General features: G+C 44.4%; 1 protein-coding gene across 2 annotated transcripts in view; it reads right to left on the bottom strand.

The window, feature by feature from the left end:
* ATP6V1C2 (ATPase H+ transporting V1 subunit C2) overlaps positions 1 to 21,309 on the bottom strand; it is a 120,843-nt gene that overhangs the window by 40,773 nt on the left and 58,761 nt on the right. For both annotated transcript variants that reach the window (XM_030198864.1, XM_030198865.1), the window contains 4 exons: positions 17,349 to 17,443; positions 11,410 to 11,501; positions 2,482 to 2,580; positions 2,325 to 2,393 (listed from right to left, as the gene is read on the bottom strand). In XM_030198864.1, coding sequence (XP_030054724.1) covers positions 2,325 to 2,393; positions 2,482 to 2,580; positions 11,410 to 11,501; positions 17,349 to 17,443 — 355 coding nt within the window. The remainder of the gene's footprint in view (positions 1 to 2,324; positions 2,394 to 2,481; positions 2,581 to 11,409; positions 11,502 to 17,348; positions 17,444 to 21,309) is intronic.

Genomic DNA, 21,309 nt, shown 5'->3' on the forward strand with positions numbered 1-21,309 from the left:
AGGGCAGAAACCCAGGGAGGGACACATCCTTCTTTCCCATCTGGATCCTTTTGTAACTCCCTCTTTTTCACTTCTAACTCCCCTCCCAGAATCCTAGCACAACCCTCCCTCTTTCTTTCCCAACCCCTCTCCAAGAATCCCACCATCATTATTCTTCCCAGATGCCACATATCCTTCCCTCTTTCTTACCTGCCCTCTCTCCCCTCAAATCTCTCACCATCTTTAACCCTTCTTCCTTCTCTCCCCATCTCCTTCTCCTCTTGCTTCCTCTCTCTCCTTCCCTCATCCCCAAGATCTTCTCTTCCTCTCCTCTCCTGTCCTGCTCTTCCCTTCTCCCTGAGATCTCTTCTGCTCTTCCTTACTTCCCTCACCCCCAAGATGCTGTCCCTCCACCACATGATATCTGATATCCACCACTCATAAAACTCCCAAAAGAACAAAATAAAAGACATATTCACAAAAGCAAAATAATTGAAATATGCAAAATTACATAAATGTACATAAATATGTTGGAGCATTTCCACAGGGCTTCAGAAACTTTGCCACAGAATTTTCTAACTTGCTGCAGGATTAACCCTTTAGCTGTACAAGAAACTGGGGGCTGTGATTATGAATGAATGTTACATTATTAGATGCCTTGATTATAGTATTCTTTAAAAAAAAGTTAAGTTTTGGTCACAATCCTAGAAAATTGTTTGCAGAGGACTAAGAGTACAAAAATGAGGTTGGTAGAAAGAATGGAGTACTCATCCCATCGCTGCTACGGAGGATCATCTCTGTATAATTCTAAGGCAATGTTTCAATACTAGTTCTAGATTTAGTAAATTTTATTAGATTTTAAGAGTAACAAACATCCTAACAATGTTTTATAATGTCCATTCCATAAGAAAAACTATAATTAAAATTCAATGCGAAGAAATGCAAAGTGATGCACTAGGGAGTAGAAATCCACGGGAGATGTATGTGTTAGGCGGTGAGAGTCTGATATGTACAGATGGGGAGAGGGATCTTGGGGTGATAGTATCTGAGGATCTGAAGGCGACAAAACAGTGTGACAAGGCAGTGGCCGTAGCTAGAAGGTTGCTAGGCTGTATAGAGAGAGGTGTGACCAGCAGAAGAAAGGAGGTGTTGATGCCCCTGTATAAGTTGTTAGTGAGGCCCCACCTGGAGTATTGTGTTCAGTTTTGGAGGCCGTATCTTGCTAAGGATGTAAAAAGAATTGAAGTGGTGCAAAGAAAAGCTACAAAAATGGCATGGGATTTGCGTTACAAGACGTATGAGGAGAGACTTGCTGACCTGAACATGTATACCCTGGAGGAAAGGAGAAACAGGGGTGATATGATACAGACGTTCAAATATTTGAAAGGTATTAATCCGCAAAAGAACCTTTTCCGTAGATGGGAAGGCAGTAGAACTAGAGGAGACCTGAAATGAGATTGAAGGGGGGCAGACTCAAGAAAAATGTCAGGAAGTATTTTTTCACAGAGAGAGAGTGGTGGATACTTGGAATGCCCTCCCGCGGGAGGTGGTGGAGATGAAAAAGGTAACTGAGTTCAAAAATGCGTGGGATATACATAAAGGAATCCTGTTCAGAAGGAATGGATTCTCAGAAGCTTAGTGGAGATTGTGTGGCAGAGCCGGTGGTGGGAGGCGGGGCTAGTGCTGGGCAGACTTCTACAGTCTGTGCCCTGAAAATGGCAGATGTAAATCAAGGTCAGGTATACACATAAAGTAGCACATATGAGTTTATCTTGTTGGGCAGACTGGATGGACCGTACAGGTTTTCTCTGCCATCATCTACTATGTTACTATGTATATGATAACAGACATTTAACTGGATAAAAATTGAATAATGTTGTAGTAGTTCAAAAGCTTGAATTGAGTGAATACACAAGTATACAGATAAATGAAGCTTATATACACTTTAATGGAAGTTATATGAAAATTAATAGTAATTTGAAAAAAAAAAACGAGAAGAGGGGAGAAAAAGGGGGGATTTAGACATTATGCTCAGGTGGCTATTTAGGTGGATTTGATTCCAAAAATTGTTGCAAAACTAACCAAATTTTATGATTAGATTTCTGAAAATTACCAGTATTGGCTATACAATATTTATGTTCAATACTAGTTCTTAAGAAAAATGAAAACAAGGAAAATTGCATGCATAAATAACTTTTTAGATTCATTACTATACTAAGCTAATGGTTAAACCCAAGTTCTCAGCTCCCACAGGGAAATCTTCAATGGGACTTTCTATTAGTTAGCTCCTACACAGCTTCAGAGTCTTAGCTTACCGAAGGGAACTAACAGAAAAATTCACTTACTTTGTTGAACGAGGCACCACCATATCAGCGAGGGATTCATATGTTTTTTGCCAAGCAACATAGGATGTCCTTTGGGCAACATAAACAAAATAGCATTAAGTACTAGGAAAAGGATTTTAAAAAGTCAAATAAGCATGAGGTAACCGATAAAACATACTTGGGAACCACAACCAGAAGCGTAATAAGATATTCAGAGTGCAGGACAAAGTCATCTCTGTGTACTATGTCAGCTAAGGTACGAGTAAGGAGATTACCCCTAAAAAAAAATAAAATAAAATTAGTTTATAGAATTAAGAAGCTCAGGGAAAAATGGACTAACCTTTCAAATACTAAATGGCACAGCTCCAGACTATATGGTACCATTACTAAACTTACCTCAAAGAAACACTAAATATGAGGCAAGAAACTATCTCAGACTACACCTCCCCACCTTTCAGTACCCTTGGATGCATGCCATCCAGTTCAGGTGATTTACTACTCTTTAATTTGTCAATTTGGCTCAGTATATCTTCTAGGTTCACCAAGATTTCTTTCAATTCCTCCGCATTATCACTCTTAAACTATTTCTGGTACAGGTAGATCTCTAAAAATGAAGTCAAAACCAATAAATTATGACTCACTAGAAATTAGATATATAATTCTAAAGGAAGGAAAAAAGCCTCAGAAAGCTCCAAATCAAAAGATTTATAGAGCTTATGGTGATCTCACAGATCTACTCTTCATCGTCGGCTTAAAAAAAAATCTTCTAAGCCCAGTCCACATTTTATAGACTTCTTTTCATTTTTAAATTTTTCTTTATTCAATTCATACCTCTTTTAATTTATACATTTTTCTTTGTTCTTCAACACTAGTGCCCAACAGCTTCCAGCTTCAGTGCAGTCCACATTTATACATGTTCCAATTAGAACAATATTCCATCCAGTTCCAAAGTAAACATTACACAGTGCACACACAAATCCCGTGTTCACGCATTGAAAAACAATACTTATCTCTGCATTCATAAATTGAACCACTCCTCATAGTACTCTCCAATCCCCCAGGCCAACGATGGCCAGCATTTCACTTAGCTCCATCCCACTCAGCTGCTTCAGGGTCTGAAATATCGGGGCTTAGCCAGGACACAATTTATATACAGCAACTGCAGCCACACCTGCAGGGGCTCCTAATTTTTCTTCCCTGGGCCCAGGGAAGCGAAACACTGGCCATCGTTGGCCTGGTGGATTGGAAAATACTAAGAGGAGTGGCTCAATTTGTGAATGCAGAGATAAGTATTGTTGCATTGCTGTCTATCTTGGAACTTGCAGATCGTCTGTTTGTTTTCTTTGATAATAATCTGGGCCTGATTCAGTATCTCTGGTAATAATTACTGGGATATAAGGGCATTACACTGCATTGTTAAAGGATCTAGCAATTCTGCTCACAGAACCTTATAAAAGTCAGCTCGGTACCCATCAAACCCTGGAGTATTTCCCAATGTACTCTGCTGAATAATCCATGATATTTCATTGCCACTGACTGGGGCATTCAATATCTGTCTATTCACTTCCCTCAAACTGGATAGTTCCCATAGTTCCCAGCCAAACAAGTAGACACTACTATCCAACTCACTGGTATTATCCTGCTTATGAAGCTCAGCAAAAACGCATTTTAAAAATATCTCCTTTTTCAGTCTCTGATCTTATCATTTTGCCAGTATGATCCTTTAGATACAGCACTCTATTTCAACCCTTCTACTGTTTAACCAGCTGTGCAAGTAGTCTTCTTGCCTTGTTGCTGAAATGGTATAATTGATACTGATAATACTGGGCTGATTTTTTGACATGCTGATGTAGCAACTCATTAAGAGCTATTTACATTGTTAATAACTGGGTTTTAAGTTAGCTAGTTAGTTGGTTCCCACATAATTGTCTCTCATATCTTAACCTATGGTCGATTCTGAGAAAGTCTGGATCCCCAGTCTTCTTTTTTTGGCTAGAATAGGCAATTATCTCTCCACGGAGAACACCTTTGGCCATTTCCCAGTACAGGACCGGATCATTTTTGTGACATTGATTATATAATCTGTATTCTTTCCATTTGCCCAACATATATTTCCCAAACTTAGGATCAAGATTAAGTTGAGGGGGAATCTCCAGAATGATAGGCCTGCTCTCTGACCCTCCCACTCAATAGTAAGCCAGATTAAAGCATGATCACAGATCTCTGTAGGTCCTATCTCGGTCTCCCCTATCTTTGAGAACAACTCTCTGGATATTAAAATAAAATCTATTCATGAGTGAGTTGAGTTGAGCCCTTGACAGATGAGAAAAGTCCCTCTCCATGGGACAAAGTGTTCTCCCCACATTCAGGACATCAAAAGAGTCACACAGCAAAGAACCAATAGAGCAATCACTTTTTCAATGTATATTAAGTGGTTTATCCATGGATGGGTCTGTCGCCCTGTTAAAATCCCCTGCTATTACTTTAGGAAGACACTCACACTTCTAACAATTTTTGCGATTTCACTAAACAAACCCCCGTATCCCCCCCCCCAACCTGCCACATCTTTTTGTAAATGGGTAGTGATGATGGCAAAAAAAATTTGCAATATATATATTAGGTGCATACAAACTACACAAGTGGCTGTTGTCTCACCACCACCTCTGCTAAGACAAAACAACCCTCCCCATATCGAATGATGCTCTTCTTTTCTAGTCTGAGACCTTTTTGAAATAGTATTATAACCCCTGCTTTTTTGGCCATGACTGGGGCTCTCAATATAGTCCTTTCTACCCACCATATCTTCAGTTCAGCATGTTCATGTGAGTCTATCCTGAAAGGATGCTATAGAGGCTTTCTGTCTATTAACTACTACTTAACATTTCTAAATCGCTACTAGGGTTACACAGCGCTGTACAATTTAACATAGAAGGATAGTCCCTGCTCATAGAGCTTACAATCTAAAGGACACATGAGCAGTCAGTCTGATAGGGGCAGTCTGGATTTCCTGAAAGATTTAGGTGCCGAACGTAGCATTGAAGAGGTGGGCTTTAAGCAGAGACTTGAAGATGGGCAGGAAGGGGGCTTGGCGTGAGGGCTCAGGAAGGTTGTTCCAAGCATAGGATGAGGTGAGGTAGAATGAGCGGAGCCTGGAGTTGGCGGTGGTGGAGAAGGGTAATGAGAGGAGGGATTTGTCCTGTGAACGGGAGGTTTCGGGCGGGAACGTAAGGGGAGATGAGGGTAGAAAGGTAGTGAGGGGTAGCAGACTGAGTGCATTTGTAGGTAAGAAGGAGAAGCTTGAACTGAATGTGGTATCTGATGGGAAGCCAGTGAAGTGACCTGAGGAGAGGGGTGATATGAGTATATTGGTTCTGGCGGAATATAAGACGTGCAGCAGAGTTCTGAACAGATTGAAGGGGGGATAGGTGGCTAAGTGGGAGGCCGGTGAGGAGTAAGTTGCAGTAGTCAAGGCGAGAGGTAATGAGAGAATGGATAAGAGTTCGGGTGGTGTGTTCAGAGAGGAAAGGGCAAATTTTGCTGATGTTAAAGAGGAAGAAGCGACAGGTCTTGGCTATCTGCTGGATATGCGCAGAGGAGAGGGAGGAGTCAAAGATGACTCTGAGGTTGCGGGCAGATGAGACGGGGAGGATGAGGGTGTTATCAACTGAGATAGAAAGTGGAGGAAGAGGAGAAGCGGGTTTTGGTGGAAAGACAATGAGCTCGGTCTTGGACATGTTCAGTTTCAGGTGGCGGTTGGACATCCAGGCAGCAATGTCGGATAAGCAGGCTGATACCTTTGCCTGGGTCTCCGTGGTGATGTCTGGTGTGGAGAGATACAGCTGGGTGTCATCAGCATAGAGATGATACTGGAAACCATGAGATGAGATCAGGGAGCCCAGGGAAGAGGTGTAGATTGAGAAGAGAAGGAGTCCAAGGACAGATCCCTGGGGAACACCAACAGATAGTGGGATGGGGGTGCAGGAGGATCCATGAGAGTTGACTCTGAAGGTGCGGTGGGAGAGATAGGAGGAGAACCAGGAGAGGACAGAGCCCTGGAACCCAAATGAGGATAGTGTGGCAAGAAGTAAATCATTATTGACAGTGTCAAAAGCGGCGGATAGATCGAGGAGGATGAGGATGGAGTAGTGGCCTCTGGATTTGGCAAGGAACAGATCATTACAGACTTTAGAGAGTGCTGTTTCTGTCGAGTGTAGAGGGCGAAAATCGGATTGAAGTGGATCGAGGATAGCATGAGAGGAGAGAAAATCAAGGCAGCAGCTGTGAACGGCGCGCTCAAGTATTTTGGAGAGGAAGGGTAAGAGTGAGATGGGGCGGTAGTTGGAGGGACAGGTAGGGTCAAGTGATGGTTTTTTGAGGAGAGGTGTGACTACGGCATGCTTGAAGGTGTCAGGGACAGTTGCAGTGGAGAGAGAGAGGTTGAGGATACAACAGATGGCGGGAGTGACAGTATGAGAGATGAGGTTAAGTAGGTTGGTGGGGATGGGATCAGAAGAGCAGGTGGTGGATTTCGAGGAGGAAAGAAGGCGAGCGGTTTCCTCCTCGGTGATATCGGGAAAGGAGGAGAAGGAGGCCTGGGTTGATTGGTTGAGGGAGAGGGTTGAAGGGTGAAGAGGAGGAGATGGCTTGGTAGTGAACTCAAGGTTGATCTTTTTCACCTTGTCGCGGAAGTAATCGGCCAGTGATTGAGGAGACAGCGAGGGGGGGGTGGGAGCAGAGGGCACTTTGAGGAGGGAGTTAAGGGTGGCGAAGAGACAGCAGGGGTTGGAGCTGAGAGAATTGGTCAATTGGGTGTAATAACCCTGTTTGGCAAGGAATAGGGAGGAGTGGAAGGAGGATAGCATGAATTTGTAGTGAAGGAAATCTGAATGGGTGTGGGATTTCCTCCAGAGGCGTTCAGCAGATCGGGCACAGGAGCGAAGGTAACAGATGCAAGGGGTCAGCCATGGCTGGGGAATAGTACGCTTAGTGGGACTGGAGGTGGATGGTGCAAGGGTGTCCAGAGCAGAGGAGAGAGTGGCATTGTAAGCGGAGACAGCCTTGTCGACTGACTCGGAGGACATGATGGAGGGGAGGAGATTAGAAATACTAGAGGATAGGGTGGGAGGGTCAATAGCCTGGAGATTCCTGGAGGTAGTGGTTAGAGTTGGACGGGGCTGAGGGGGGGGGGGGTTGAAGAAGTGTGAAGGTGATCAGATGATGATCGGAGAGAGGAAGAGCTGAAGCGTGGAAATTGGAGGGAGAGCCGGAAGAGGAGAGGACGAGGTCAAGACAATGGCCGTCTCGGTGAGTAGGGGTGGTGGAGCATAACTGGAGGTTGAAGGAGGATGTTAGAGTGAGGAACTGAGAAGCGTGAGGGTCGGATTGGTCATCAACGTGTATGTTAAAGTCTCCGCGAATGAGGGACGGAGATGAGGGTTCGAGAAAAACGGAAAGCCAGGCATCAAAATCGGTGAGGAAGGAAGAGAGGGATTTATTAGGGGGGGCGGTAAATGACTGCCACTCTGAGTGGCAATGGGTAGAATAGCCGGATGGAGTGTGCTTCAAAGGATGAGAAGCAGTGAGACTGCGGTAGGAGGAGGGGTTGGAAACTACAGGAGGGCGAGAGTAGAAGCCCGACGCCTCCACTGCGGCCAGCTGGGCGGGGAGTGTGGGAGAAGAGATAACCTCCATGGCAGAGGGCTGCTACTGAGGCAGAGTCATTAGGGGAGAGCCAGGTTTCAGTTAGGGCGAGCAGTTGAAGGGAACAAGAGATGAAGAGATCGTGGGTGAAGGGCAGTTTGTTGCAGACCGAGTGGGCATTCCATAGGGCACATGGGAAGGAGGGGAATAGAGACGAGATTGGAGACATCACGGAATCGTTTGCATGGATAGGAGGAGGACAGGTGAGGGGGGCCTGGATTAGGATTAATGTCTCCCGCGGATAGCAAGAGGAGGAGCAAGAGAGTGCGGAGGAGGGTGGGGAGGTCGGGCGACGAAGACGGGATGCACTTAGGAGGAATGGTGATGGGTTAATGGCAGGAAGGAAGTGTTGAAGGTTAAAAGCTAGGAAGGAGGAGGGGGACAAGAGAGGTGGTGAGGGATGGGGTGAAAAGGGTATTGCCGTAGCGAGCAGGACGGGAGGGGACATGGGTGGGCAATGATTTCCAGCGGTAGACAGCGGTAGGGGGAGGGGAAAAAGATTAGGAAGGGACAGGGCAAGGAAGAGAATGTGGACAGGGGCCATAAGTAGTGATTGAGGTGTATGTGTAGTGACTGGGGTGTGAGTCAGATGGAGCAGAAAAGCCGGATTGGAGGCTTGGAATTGATGGACTTGGAGAGCAGGTAAGTCAATGGCTGACAAGCTGGCAGGCAGGCTGGAACAAGCTGATGCAGATGGATAGGAACGAGCAGGGAGAATTGATGGAATTGATGGTCTGGAGAGCAGGTAAGTCAATGGCTGATAAGTTAGCAGGCAAGTAAGTCAATGGCTGACAAGCTAGCAGGTGGGCTGGAGCAAGTTGGTGCAGATGGACAGGAACGAGCAGGGAGAAGCTGGATCAGGCGGTCCGGAACAAGCTGGATCAGGCGGGCTGCAACAACTGGAGCGGAGGGATTGGAACAAGCTGGTGCAGATGGACAGGAACGAGTAAGGAGAAGCTGGGAGAAACTGGATCCGACGGACTGCGGCAAGCTGGAGCAGGTAGCTGATCAGGCGGGCTGGAACAAGCTGGTGCAGATGGACAGGAACGAGCAGGGAGAAGCTAAGAGAGGCTGGATCCGACGGACTGCGGCAAGCTGGAGCAGGTAGTTGATCAGGCAGGCTGGAACAAGTTGGAGCAGAGGACTGGAACAGGCAGGGATAAGCTGGATCTGACGGACTGTACAAGCTGGAGCAGGTAGCTGGAACAAGCAGGGAGAGGCTGGATCAGGTGGGCTGGAACAACCTGGATCAGGCGGGCTGGCACAGCTGAAGCAGAAGGACTGGAGCAAACAGGGAGAAGCTGAGCAAGCAGGTTGGAATAAGCTAGATCGGGCGGGCTGGAAGAAGCTGGAGCAGATGGCTTGCATAAACAGGGAGGAGCTGGATCAGGCGGACTGGAACAGGCTGGTGCAGATGGACTGGGATGAGCTGGATCAGGCGGGCTGGAATATTAAGAGCTTGAAGAATTTTCTATCTTTTAATGGTGGAAGATATTCTCTCAACATTCCAGGATATTGACTTAAGGGATAGACTATAGCTTATTCAATAACCAAATTAAATCTTGTTCTCATGAAACTGTAGCAAGTTGGAGAGGGCTGTCCCAGCCTCCAGCCCCCGGGAAAAACAGAACCTCCAACTTTCCAAGGGCACCTACTCCTCCCATTAACTATTGTTGTAAAAAGGAGAACTTCTATCCAATGGATCCAGAACTCCACCACCACACTATCAGACCCTTCCCTTCCTCCCAGTTTCCCCTACCCCTCCTCTCCATTCCAAACCCTACAAGCATTCTCTCTCCTCCTCATGCAGTCATTCCCTTCTCCATTCACACAATAGCACTCATTCAACATTCAGACCTCTTTTATACCACAGTCCCCCAATTTTTGTCCATAGCTGTGAAGGAGCCGGGATCAAAATACTCGAAAACGGCTCCTTTGCTAGTGGAATCATATCATGCTTGGTGGCTCCTTTTCAATCAATATGCACACTGACTGCAAAGTGAAAGCCACATTGCCATTGTCAAATCACCACCATGAGGCAAGAGTAGACAGGACTGAAAGAAATCTCCACCTCCAGGTGATCCACTGCTGGTCCAGTTCAATGGCCTCTTGGGCTACAACAGCTAGATGTGCCAGAATCAAGATAAAGCAACCACTTCACCCAGATGACCCATTTGTAATTCATATCACAAAGATACGGTAATCAAACCAAGAAAATAACTTCCAGAGCTCTCAATGTAATTTCTCTGAGACAGCCACCATATTGGTAGATGAGGAGAGGTCTGTTCTGCAGCTGAATGCACAAATACCTTTAGCCTACATAAGCAAGAGTGAAAACAGCAAAGCAACTGGATCTGTAATTCTATCTACACTAGTAATCAGCACTTCAGAAGAAGCAGCCAAGATGTGTGGCCTTGGGGAGGGGAACCATGCTGCTGAAGCCACCTCTGTCTTTACAGCACCAGATGACGTTCCTGCAAAGCCACTTCTGTATAACCATGCCATTGAAAAGGGGAGAAACTAGCTACAATGCCGCATCATCAGAGGGGAACACCCCTTCTCAAGCTAGACATTCATGACACTGGAGAGACATTTCCCTCTTCCATATCTGACCAATTAGGATACTGGTTGGCCCAGCAATGGTCTGGCTGCTACTGATCAGCTCAGATTCAGAAAAGGCCTAATATCTCTCATTTTACAACTGAATCTAAAATGTACGCTGTACACATATTGATGGTCCTTAAGGGAAGGGGTAAAGGAGTATAACTAATGCAGGTGCAGCCAGTGATGAAAGCAATAGTGATCCCAAGGCAAGGGTTTTGTTCCTAAATGCACCAACCACTTACTGCACTAATCTTCAGTTTATTTATTTAACACAGTTCAAAAATTCAAAATCTCTCTGATATGGGCAATTGCAGGAGCTGTCCAGAAAATGGTGCTGAACAGCATTGAAAGATGCTTTAAGAAACCTCTGGATTTACTGGTCATTCTTTTTTTTGTTGTATTTTCAAACCTCATTCACTGTCCTCCACACCTGAGCTTCCAGCCCTGCTCACTGGCATTGCCTGGTGGTGGAAGACAGGGTGGGGTGGGGGGTTAGAAAGCTGATGTCTCAAGAGTTTTCATTTATGACTGCCAGAAATTTATTGTTACTCAGACTGCATTCTCCTCACTCCATAGGTTAGTCACTGAGGCAACATGCCACGGTAAGGGACTGACAAGCACATGGATGAATTGCACCCAGTCGTGTTCCTGTTGTGAAACTGCTGCACATCCTCCCTCCCTCCCTCTGCAGAATTAGATGATACATACGTCATAATACAGAACTGAAAGGCTGTGGTTGATTTTTAAAATGGAATGACTATGAACAAAGGATAAAAACACACTCACAAGTGATCATACATACACTGTTTTTCTTTCCAGACTTTGCAAATTTCCTTTGATGTTGTTGTACGTTGTTGCCCGAGACTTGAGATCCGCATCTATTTGTGACATTTGCTGAACATAAATAATAATTTATTATTATTAAGATCAAAGGGCATAATACTAAAAATACAAAAGAATGCAGAAGTAGTCTGAACTCATTGCATCTGCTCAATACACTGAGAAGAAATGCTAAACACAGGGTTCCTTGCATGTGAATAATCAAGTAATGAAAAGTACAGCAGACTTTACAGAATAGTAATATTGTTAGCACTGACAGATAAACTGTCTTTATATCAGCCTATGAGAAATACTCCTGGGGAAATTCTGCACACAATATTTGAAAATTCTGCATACTTTGTGATTTTATTGTGCAGAATTCTCCCCTTATAAAGGCTGACTCTTCCCCCAAGCATTAAATATTCCTACCACCAGTACAGCTGTTTCCTTCCTTAGGTTCCAACGTCCAGCTCTCTTAATTTGTATCCCTTCCACTCCACTCCTGATAAGTTCAGCCTCCAGCTTTCTCTGGGCCTTCTCTATGGTAAATTCCTCCTATTTTCTCCCCCTCTCCCATCCCCTCTATGTTCACCTGTTCTCTATCCTCTAGCAGCTCTCTGTTTTCTACAGTTCTCCCAATTCCTCAACATTCATTGCCCTCTCCCTGTTCTCTCTCTCAGAAAGATCTCAGTTCTGGCCATCCCCAAGGTCTCTTTCCCACCCCCCTCCACAAGGCAAACCCCCACTTTATGAAACCAGAGGAAAATGGCCATGGCACACACACCTCAATCACCTTTCTCCAGCCCTCCCCCTCTCCCAAAGCACATACACACCCCATCCACCTTTCTCCAGCCTCCCCTGCCCCATGGCACAAACCACCCCATCCACCTTTCTCCAGCTCTCCTTCTTCCCATAGAACACACTTCCCTCACCCACCTTTCTTCAGCCACTCTCCCCTGATGATGCAGCAACAGGAGGCAGTGCATGACTCGACATCGGGCCCTGTCATCTTCCTTTGCCTTCTTGGACCCAACTGTTCCTTTAAATGTGCAGGCCTCCATACAACCGACCAAGTTAAAGGAACAGATGGGACCAATGTGGCAGAGGAGGATGCAGCCCTATGTGCAGCCATGCCTCTCCTTTATCACAGCATAAAGGAAGAGAGGAAGGCAATGATGCTAAGTCATGCCCCTGAGCCAAACTTCCCCACCAAGCTGTTCTGACTGCCAGAATTCTACGCAGTCTGCATAGGTAAGGAATTCTGCCCAAATTCTGCTTTGTGCAGTTGTGCAGAATCCTCCAAAGTGTAGCCACTGAGAACTAAGATCACAGGATCAGGGCCAACTGCATATTTCATCATTAAAATTTATGCACAGAGTGGGTGTATGTGAATAAGTATTATTAGTAGTGGGGTCAAATATATGGAATACTTTATGTGGTGCTCTTAGACAACAATTAGACATGCCAGACTGTAGGACGAGAGTAAAAGATATGTTCTTTTCTAATTTGCCTAAAATAGATAGTGATAGGCAGAAAAGAAATATTTCAAATAAACTAAAATAAATAATGCTGTAGGAATCTGATAAGAATGCTTCTGCTGAAGTGAAACCCCATTTCACATGTCACCTTTTAATTTTCTATTGATCTGAGTTGAATTTGAACCATGATCTTGGGTTAAAAGACTATGGAGAGTTTTGGCACTTCCCCTGAGCAAATAGGTCCTAAGTCTATGCAACCCTCCAAGAAAGATGCAGCTGTGTGGATGAGATAAATGGCTAGACTTTACCTGTGTGAAAATTCCTTCTAATGGAAACTTGGCTGGCATGTCATCCACTTAGTTATTAAAAGCACTGTATCTCTGTGGTTTATGTTTACACTGAAGATAACTGTAGTCTTGAATTACAGGGAATGGACACTAGGGTTAATTTAGATCTCAAAAATAGAAGGAAGAGGGAACAAAATATGTCTCAGGAAGTGATGTGATATCAAGGCTTATTACCAAAAGCAAATAAAAATATTTACAATGAGGAAGGCATTACCTATGAGGCTATTTACCTTATATATATATGGCTGCACAGGCTAAACAAACAAATCACTCAGGATGCCAAAAGCTTCTGACACTCCTCCTGTATGCACTTCCAATCACTCCCTCCTCTTTCCCCTTCCTTCCCAACCAAAGGGGAGCCGGTTGATATTGTGTATCTGGATTTTCAAAAGGCGTTTGACAAGGTACCTCATGAAAGGCTGCAGAGGAAATTGGAGGGTCATGGGATAGGAGGAAAAGTCCTATTGTGAATTAAAAACTGGTTGATGGATAGGAACAGAGAGTGGGGTTAAATGGGCAGTATTCACAATGGAGAAGGGTAGGTTAGTGGGGTTCCTCAGGGTCTGTGCTATGACCCCTGCTTTTTAATATATTTATAAATGATTTAGAGATGGGAGTAACTTGTGAGGTAATTAAATTTGCTGATGACACAAAGTTATTCAAAGTCGTTAACTCGCGACAGGATTGTGAAAAATTACAGAAGGACCTTACGAGACTGGGAGACTGGGCGGCTAAATGGCAGATGACGTTTAATGTGAGCAAGTGCAAGGTGATGCATGTGGGAAAAAAGAACCCGAATTATAGCTACGTCATGCAAGGTTCCACGTTAGGAGTTACGGACCAAGAAAAAGATCTGGGTGTCGTCGTCGATAATACACTGAAACCTTCTGCTCAGTGTGCTGCTGCAGCTCGGAAAGCAAATAGAATGTTGGGTATTATTAGGAAAGGTATGGAAAACAGGTGTGAGGATGTTATAATGCCGTTGTATCGCTCCATGGTGCAACTGCACCTTGAGTATTGTGTTCAATTCTTGTTGCCGCATCTTAAGAAAGATATAGTGGAATTCGAAAAGGTGCAGCGAAGGGCGACTAAAATGATAGCGGGGATGGGACGACTTCTCTATGAAGAAAGACTAAGGAGGCTAGGGCTTTTCAGTTTGGAGAAGAGACGGCTGAGGGGAGACATGATAGAGGTATATAAAATAATGAGTGGAGTGGAACAGGTGGATGTGAAGCGTCTGTTCACGCTTTCCAAAAATACTAGGACTAGGGGGCATGCGATGAAACTACAGTGTAGTAAATTTAAAACAAATTGGAGAAAATGTTTCTTCACCCAACGCGTAATTAAACTCTGGAATTCGTTGCCGGAGAACGTGGTGAAGGTAGTTAGCTTGGCAGAGTTTAAAAAGGGGTTAGACAGTTTCCTAAAGGACAAGTCCATAAACCACTACTAAATGGACGGGAAAAATCCACAATTCCGGGAATAACATGTATAGAATGTTTGTACATTTGGGAAGCTTGCCGGGTGCCCTTGGCCTGGATTGGCCGCTGTCGTGGACAGGATGCTGGGCTCGATGGACCCTTGGTCTTTTCCCAGTGTGGCATTACTTATGTACTTATGCTTCCTCTTATGCCTTATTCATGCCTGGTGCCTCAGCTGCTGCGACTTGGAGACAACAGTCAGAAAGTGAGCCGTGGTGCCCAGCCCTACCACGTCAGCGAAAGAGATGAGATGAGGTAAGTAATTATAGAAAAAGAAGGATCAGTGAAGCTATTGAATGAAGGTGGGAAGAGCTATAAGAGGGGGCAGCAAATACAGAGCTGCCTAGGAGAAGTGAGATCCAGAAAGCAGATTCCACGCCCTTCCCATACCTCTGAAGAGTTAGTATCTCTTGTATACTGCAGTTACTGTTTGCATTGTGACCAGGCCATCAATGTACTTGCAGTTTCAATTTCTATAAGAAAAGGACTATAAATCTATTATACTGTAGGTAGGCAATCCAGCAAAATCTGCATACAGTGATCTCCATATTACTGTACCCTCCCCCCCCTCAATGAGGACCTTCAGACCATCACTGTCCTAATGTAACAAGACACACCATAAACTTAAACAAATGTTCATCCTCACACGCCTGCCTCCCAAAAAATAACCATTGATCCCCATGAATATAGGTGTGTCTCAAGTGTCACAAAAAACCCTTATAGTTGAAGGTGCATTTTCTCCTTCATCGCTTTTTAGGGTGCAGTCCTGGAAGCAGGATAAAAACCTAGAACTGTTCTAGATGGGTCCCCAACTGGGATGTGCCCAAAGGAGGAGTTAAGTGGGTTTCTTAGGAAATTAAAGGCCCAGGTATTGGAGGGAAAAGGTCTGTTGCTTTTTTTTCTGCCTCCCTATAAAGCAGGTTGAATACTAAAAGATGGGAAGCTTCATGCCTGTGGAAGGTGGGCCAGGAATTTCCACCTACATATAAGTCCAAGGAAAAAGATAGCATCCTGAGTAGTAAGCCAAGGGGGTGAGCTTCTTAATTGGGGAAAGGCTGATGGTATTTGCCTTTTAGGTGGGTCCAGAGCAACTGAGAGAGTTAAGACTGGAGGCTTTTCCCTAGGATATATTCCTCATGCCATGTTTGCAAGTTGCCCAGTGGTATCGAACTGGAGCCTGGCTTGAAGGTGAAACCCAGGCAGAGCTAACACAGCTATGGGTAGGAAAGAGAGGAGTCCTCCAAAAGTTCCATGGGGTCCATGTGTTAAAACTCTTCAGTTGGACCTGAGCAGGGGCAGCCCAAGACAATCTGCCACCTGAGGCAAGGAATGAGCGGCTCCTCCACCGCCACCACCCTACCCCCCCCCCCCCCCCACCAGCCATGATCTGACATCTTCCTCCATCCTTCCCCGAATTTACCTTTTCTTGTTTTTCAAAAGGTGGCGGCAGCAGAAATTTCCATAGGCTGCCCTGCCACTGGTCCCGACCCCTTCTCTCTACTGCAGGTGGCCTGGGCCTGCCTCTCTAATGTAATTTCCTGTTTCCTTGAAGGCAGCTCACAGTAGAGAGTAGGGGTCAGGACTGGCAACAGAGCAGCCCATGGGAACCACTGCCACCACCTCCGCCTTCCTTGTGAACATAGTGAATTTTAAAGACCCCTCAATTTGGAGAATGCCATTTATTTGACCTTCTAGTGAGTGGCATCCTAGTACCTAGTAATCTGGTTTCCTCTCCTGATCAGCATCTGAACAAATTAAGGATTAGCCATCAGTTCCTTGAAAACAATATTCAGAATATTTTCTTCAGTGGGAATAAATGACATTTGCTTTCAGCCTCTTTCTCAGCTCCACAGTTTGCTTTTAAGGCTAGATTCTGTAAATGGCACCCAAAGATAGGCGCCAAAATGAGGCCTGCTGAGTTAATATTCTGTAAAGGGCACTCTGCACAGAACAATCGTTACAGAATACTAGCTTAGCCCACATTTTGCACCTAAATTTGGGTGCGAGCACTTACGCTTGCCAAAGATTGGTGTAAATGCTTGTGCCCAACTGAAGCCAGTTAGGAGCACAAATGCAGGTATTCTATAACATCGCACCTAATTTCTGGAAATGCCCCTAACCGCCCATGCTTCTCCCATGGCCATGCCTCCTTTGGAGCTGTGTGCTATTAAATTTAGGCATGCATGTTATAGCACAGGGTGTAGGGCAGACCCACACAAAACTCCTAATTAGTGGGATCCATGCCCAAAATTGCACACCCAACTTTGGGTGATCTATACAGAATCCGGAGGTTAGTGTGCAGGTTCAGAGACCTCTGCTTTCTATGTCATCAGAAGACACAGATCCAGCTTCTGCCTCTCATCCAGTAAAGTCAGGTGCTTTGTGTCAGAATGCATGAGGATGTCTCATCAAATCAGGACTGAATCACCATCATCTTCACATGATGATCCAGAGTGCATGAATCAGAGTAATCACATGATAGTACAGAGATAAGATGCCAACCAAATGTACGCCCTTCATTATTAAGATTCAAAATAACTGACAAACCTAAAATCGCATAAGGATTTTTATTTTTAATATTCTGCCAGACTTTTTGTCATATAAAATGGGATGTACCTTTGACAATGCATCCATGATATTCTTCAATGGCTGTTTTATTGGATACTTTGCCATATCCCATTCAAAACGGGTCAGGTAGGTAATCAGATCAACTAAAATGATGAAAAGCTGTGTTAGACCTTTACGCACATACAAGCACACTGTACACAAAGTAAGAAAATCAGTCCTGCTGCAAACAGGAAACAGCTTCATCAATATACAGTCAACAAATGTTACTCACTGGCTTGTCCTCATGAAACTCAGTAGGGATGTGCATAAGCAAGAAAAATAGTTAGGTTTTTTTTTCCCATGTACTGTTCTTGTTTTTTTGGTTACTTTCACACATTCATTTTAATAGGGAATTTTTAGTATGTATTGTACTAACTAACAAATTAAGGTGAACTAAACTGATTAGTGCTTGTTAAAATAATTTAGCACACACTACAGTTTTAAAGGCAGATTTTGGATTGGACTCCTGATGAAATTTCTGATAGAGAGAGATAGATGTGAGTTGTCAGCGTAAGAATGATACTAAAAGTCATGAAGGAAGAATCAGAGTACTAAGAAAATGAGTATAAACAGAAGAGGGGGGGGGGGGTCACTTGATGACAGCGCTGAGTGGAGGCTCTCTGCTTCAGCTCCAAACCTGTTTTGGCTATTTTCTATTAATTCCCCCATATCACGTTTGCTGGAACCGGACTATCCAGGATGATCGACCTCACTAACATATCGTGAACCCAATACAGGGGAAGAACGAGGTCTTTGTTGTATATGTGGAGTGTTATGCCCATTAAGACCCCACAGCCTGTGTGGGATAAATGAGGGGAGGTGACCTCTAATATGGTGACAGCAACACCTTTGACACTGCCTATGTTTACACTGCAAGAGGAAGCGGTACATGAACTCACCAGAAACCTCTCTGCAAGTATAGATGATAAGATACCAGGCTTCAGGCATCAGTGGACGAAATCAAAGATAGTCTGGAGCGGCCTGGCCAACGCATACACCGCATGGAATGAGTGTTGCAGCAGGAAGATAGATTCCCACTGCAGCTCCTTGTGACCTTGGGCAAGTCACTTAACCCTCCATTGCCCCAGGTACAAAAACTTAGATTGTGAGCCCTCTAGGGACAGAGAAAGTACCTGCACATAATGTCTGCATATGTCTAGTACCACTATAGAAATGATTATTAGTAGTATAGATTGAGCCTTCTGAAGGAACAAATTAGACAGCTGGAAAGGCAAAGCAAGACATTCCAAGTGCACCTGGAGGACCAAAGAAATAGGGGATGCAGGAACAATTTAAGGATCATTGGCATCCTAGAATCTGTCACCGATGCAGAGATGTGGCCTTTGGTGGAATCCTGGATCCTGCAAACAATGGACCAAGGCACGTGTGTTAAGGTGGAGAGTGTGCACTGCATGGGCCCAAAGAGAGATAAGGCTGCACATTCTAGGATGGTCCTTGCTCGCATTCTGAACTATGCAGAGAAATACAAAATTATGGCCCTGTATCGAAAGAATTGCACATTGGAATACAAAGGCGTAGTACTCTTATTTAATGACTATTCCGTAAGTGTTAAAGCTAATTACAGAGCCTTGGCACCACACTGCTCGAGTTGCTTAACAGAGGCATCAGATTTGCCGTTCAATACCTTGCTAAAGTAAAGGTGTTCGCTGAAGAAGGTGCTAAGATGTACGCTTCATTGGAGGACTTAAAAGTTTTTCTGCAAGGGCTCCCATACGCTTAAGCTCCCGAGTCCTTCTTTATCTTCTTTTTATTCTTGAAAAGATTAGCTTTCTAAGTCTCGCGTCATGAGAATGAGGCTGGTCTGGAAGATGGCCAACTTTGGGCCCCTCTGTATTGTTCTGTGCTGACTGAGGATGATTGCACCTAGTCTTATTTCTGGAGATTTCTATATTGCACATTGATGTCAACCATAGTCATACATGTGCACTGTAATTCAGGACTGCAAGTGCTCTACTTCCTGTAGTGCAGAGCCTCCTGTTGAAGATTTATTGTTTGCAGAACAGGGCTCTGTGTGGAATTTGCCCTTACCAGCCCACTTATCCACATTCTGGTTCCAAATCTTTTGAATGTTACTGCAACTGTACATGCCTTTGTCACTGATACCATTGAGATGGTTTATGTATTATATTTAGCATTTCATTGTTTTTACTATGTTATGGGGAATGGGTAGTACGGGATGTAAAAGGGGGAGAGAGTCAAGGGAACAGGTTTTTTTTTTATGAGGGGGTTTTACTGCTGTGGGACACTTTTGGAGTGGAGATATGGCTGAGTGATTGCTGTGAGGAATGTATGGTTGTGGTTAATGAATGGGGGGAGGGGTTGGATGCAGGGAGGGATACAGCTAAGGAATAGTTCACCTCAATAATATTTGTCCCCTAGGAGGCTCGGCTGGGAGGCCTCCTTCGTCTTATCGTGTCCAGACAATAACTTTTTTTTGACTATGCTGTGGAGAGGCGAGTAAAGTTTCTCATTCTGAATGTGGCAGGATTGAATTCTCCAGTAGGAAGAACAAGGCTCTCAAGTTTCTTTAGAAAGAGAAAGTGGATGTTGCATTCTTACAAGAGACTCATATGAGTATGGAAGAACATAGGAAACTTCAAAGGGACTGGGTGCGAGAAGTAGCACACTCCTCCTATAACCCTAAACAGAGAGGAGTGGCCATTTTGGTCCATAAATAGCTTTCCTCACTTACAAATTAATCCAAGACTCTCAAAGCCAATATGTTATTCTTGTGAGAGAGCTTCAGGGTCATAGGGTCGCTTTATACAATGTTCACACCCCAAATGTTTACTCAGTTTATTTCAGAGCTCATGGCAAAACTAACCATCCTTCTGAACTACATGCTGCTAATAGCGGGAGATTTTAATATAACCAGCTCCACTGAACTTGACTGCAAACCCCCAAGAACAGCTAGGAAAGATAATGATAGAATGGGAGTAAACTTTACAATGCAAGAACTTAACCTTATGGATGTCTGGCAGACGTATCGCCATGGGGAGGTCGATTTCACTTTCGACTCCAAAGTTCACAATAGTTTTTCTCATATTAACTATACATTAGCACCTGAAGGGTCTGTTGGCTATATCACGTGCACTGACATTTTTGATGTGGTGTTCACTGACCATTCAGTGATGCCATGTGCATGAGATGGAAGAATGAACAACAGGACCATGTGTGGAAACTGAATCCAACACTATACTTAGATGAAACCTTTTTAACACAACAGGCACTGTCTCATATTGATGTTTATAAGTATAAATTCCATTGTTGGGGGAACAAGGCTGGTAAATTGCTGGCCAGCTGGTGCACCCTGCCAGGATGCACAAAAAGGTTGATGGGAAAGGGAGCTGAAATTATGAAACAATTTGTTTTTATCAGGAGTTGTACAGCTTATTTCTGTGACTTTGCTTTAGACTGCTGAGGTGAACTAGTGGAGGGTTTGGTGGGAAGAGCAGGAGAAGTGATGGAGGGGTGGGGGGTGGGGGAGCAATTTCTATTTAAAAAAAAATCTATGAGGAGGCAAAGGCAGTTCGAGGAGAGAGGTGAGTGAAGCAAAGAGAAGGTGAAGGTTGGAAGTAAGGAAAATTGCCAGATGGACACAGCCCTGCTTAGTGAGAACAGCAGCAGACTGGAAAAAAAGTGAGCATGAATTTGAAATGTATAGAGCAGCATGAGCACAGGATGGAAAAGGTCAAAAATATCCAACATAAAGAAGTGTTTAGTGTTAGATGTCTATGCTGAAAATTCCTGATTGTAATTCTAATCTTGGACTGTTACCCAAGAATTTTCCAGTAGCCACGTTGTATAGGATTGAGATCATCAATTGTGAGGATAAGATCACTGGGAAAAGGACTCTGATGGTAGGGTATGGTCTAACAAAAGGTAAGGTGTTTCTTCTGTCTGAGCTGCAGCCGCCGCTCGCAGTGGATAGATTGACAATATCCCCTGA

Source organism: Microcaecilia unicolor, chromosome 3 (genome assembly GCF_901765095.1).
Source record: "Microcaecilia unicolor chromosome 3, aMicUni1.1, whole genome shotgun sequence".
In the NCBI taxonomy this organism is placed as follows: domain Eukaryota; kingdom Metazoa; phylum Chordata; class Amphibia; order Gymnophiona; family Siphonopidae; genus Microcaecilia; species Microcaecilia unicolor.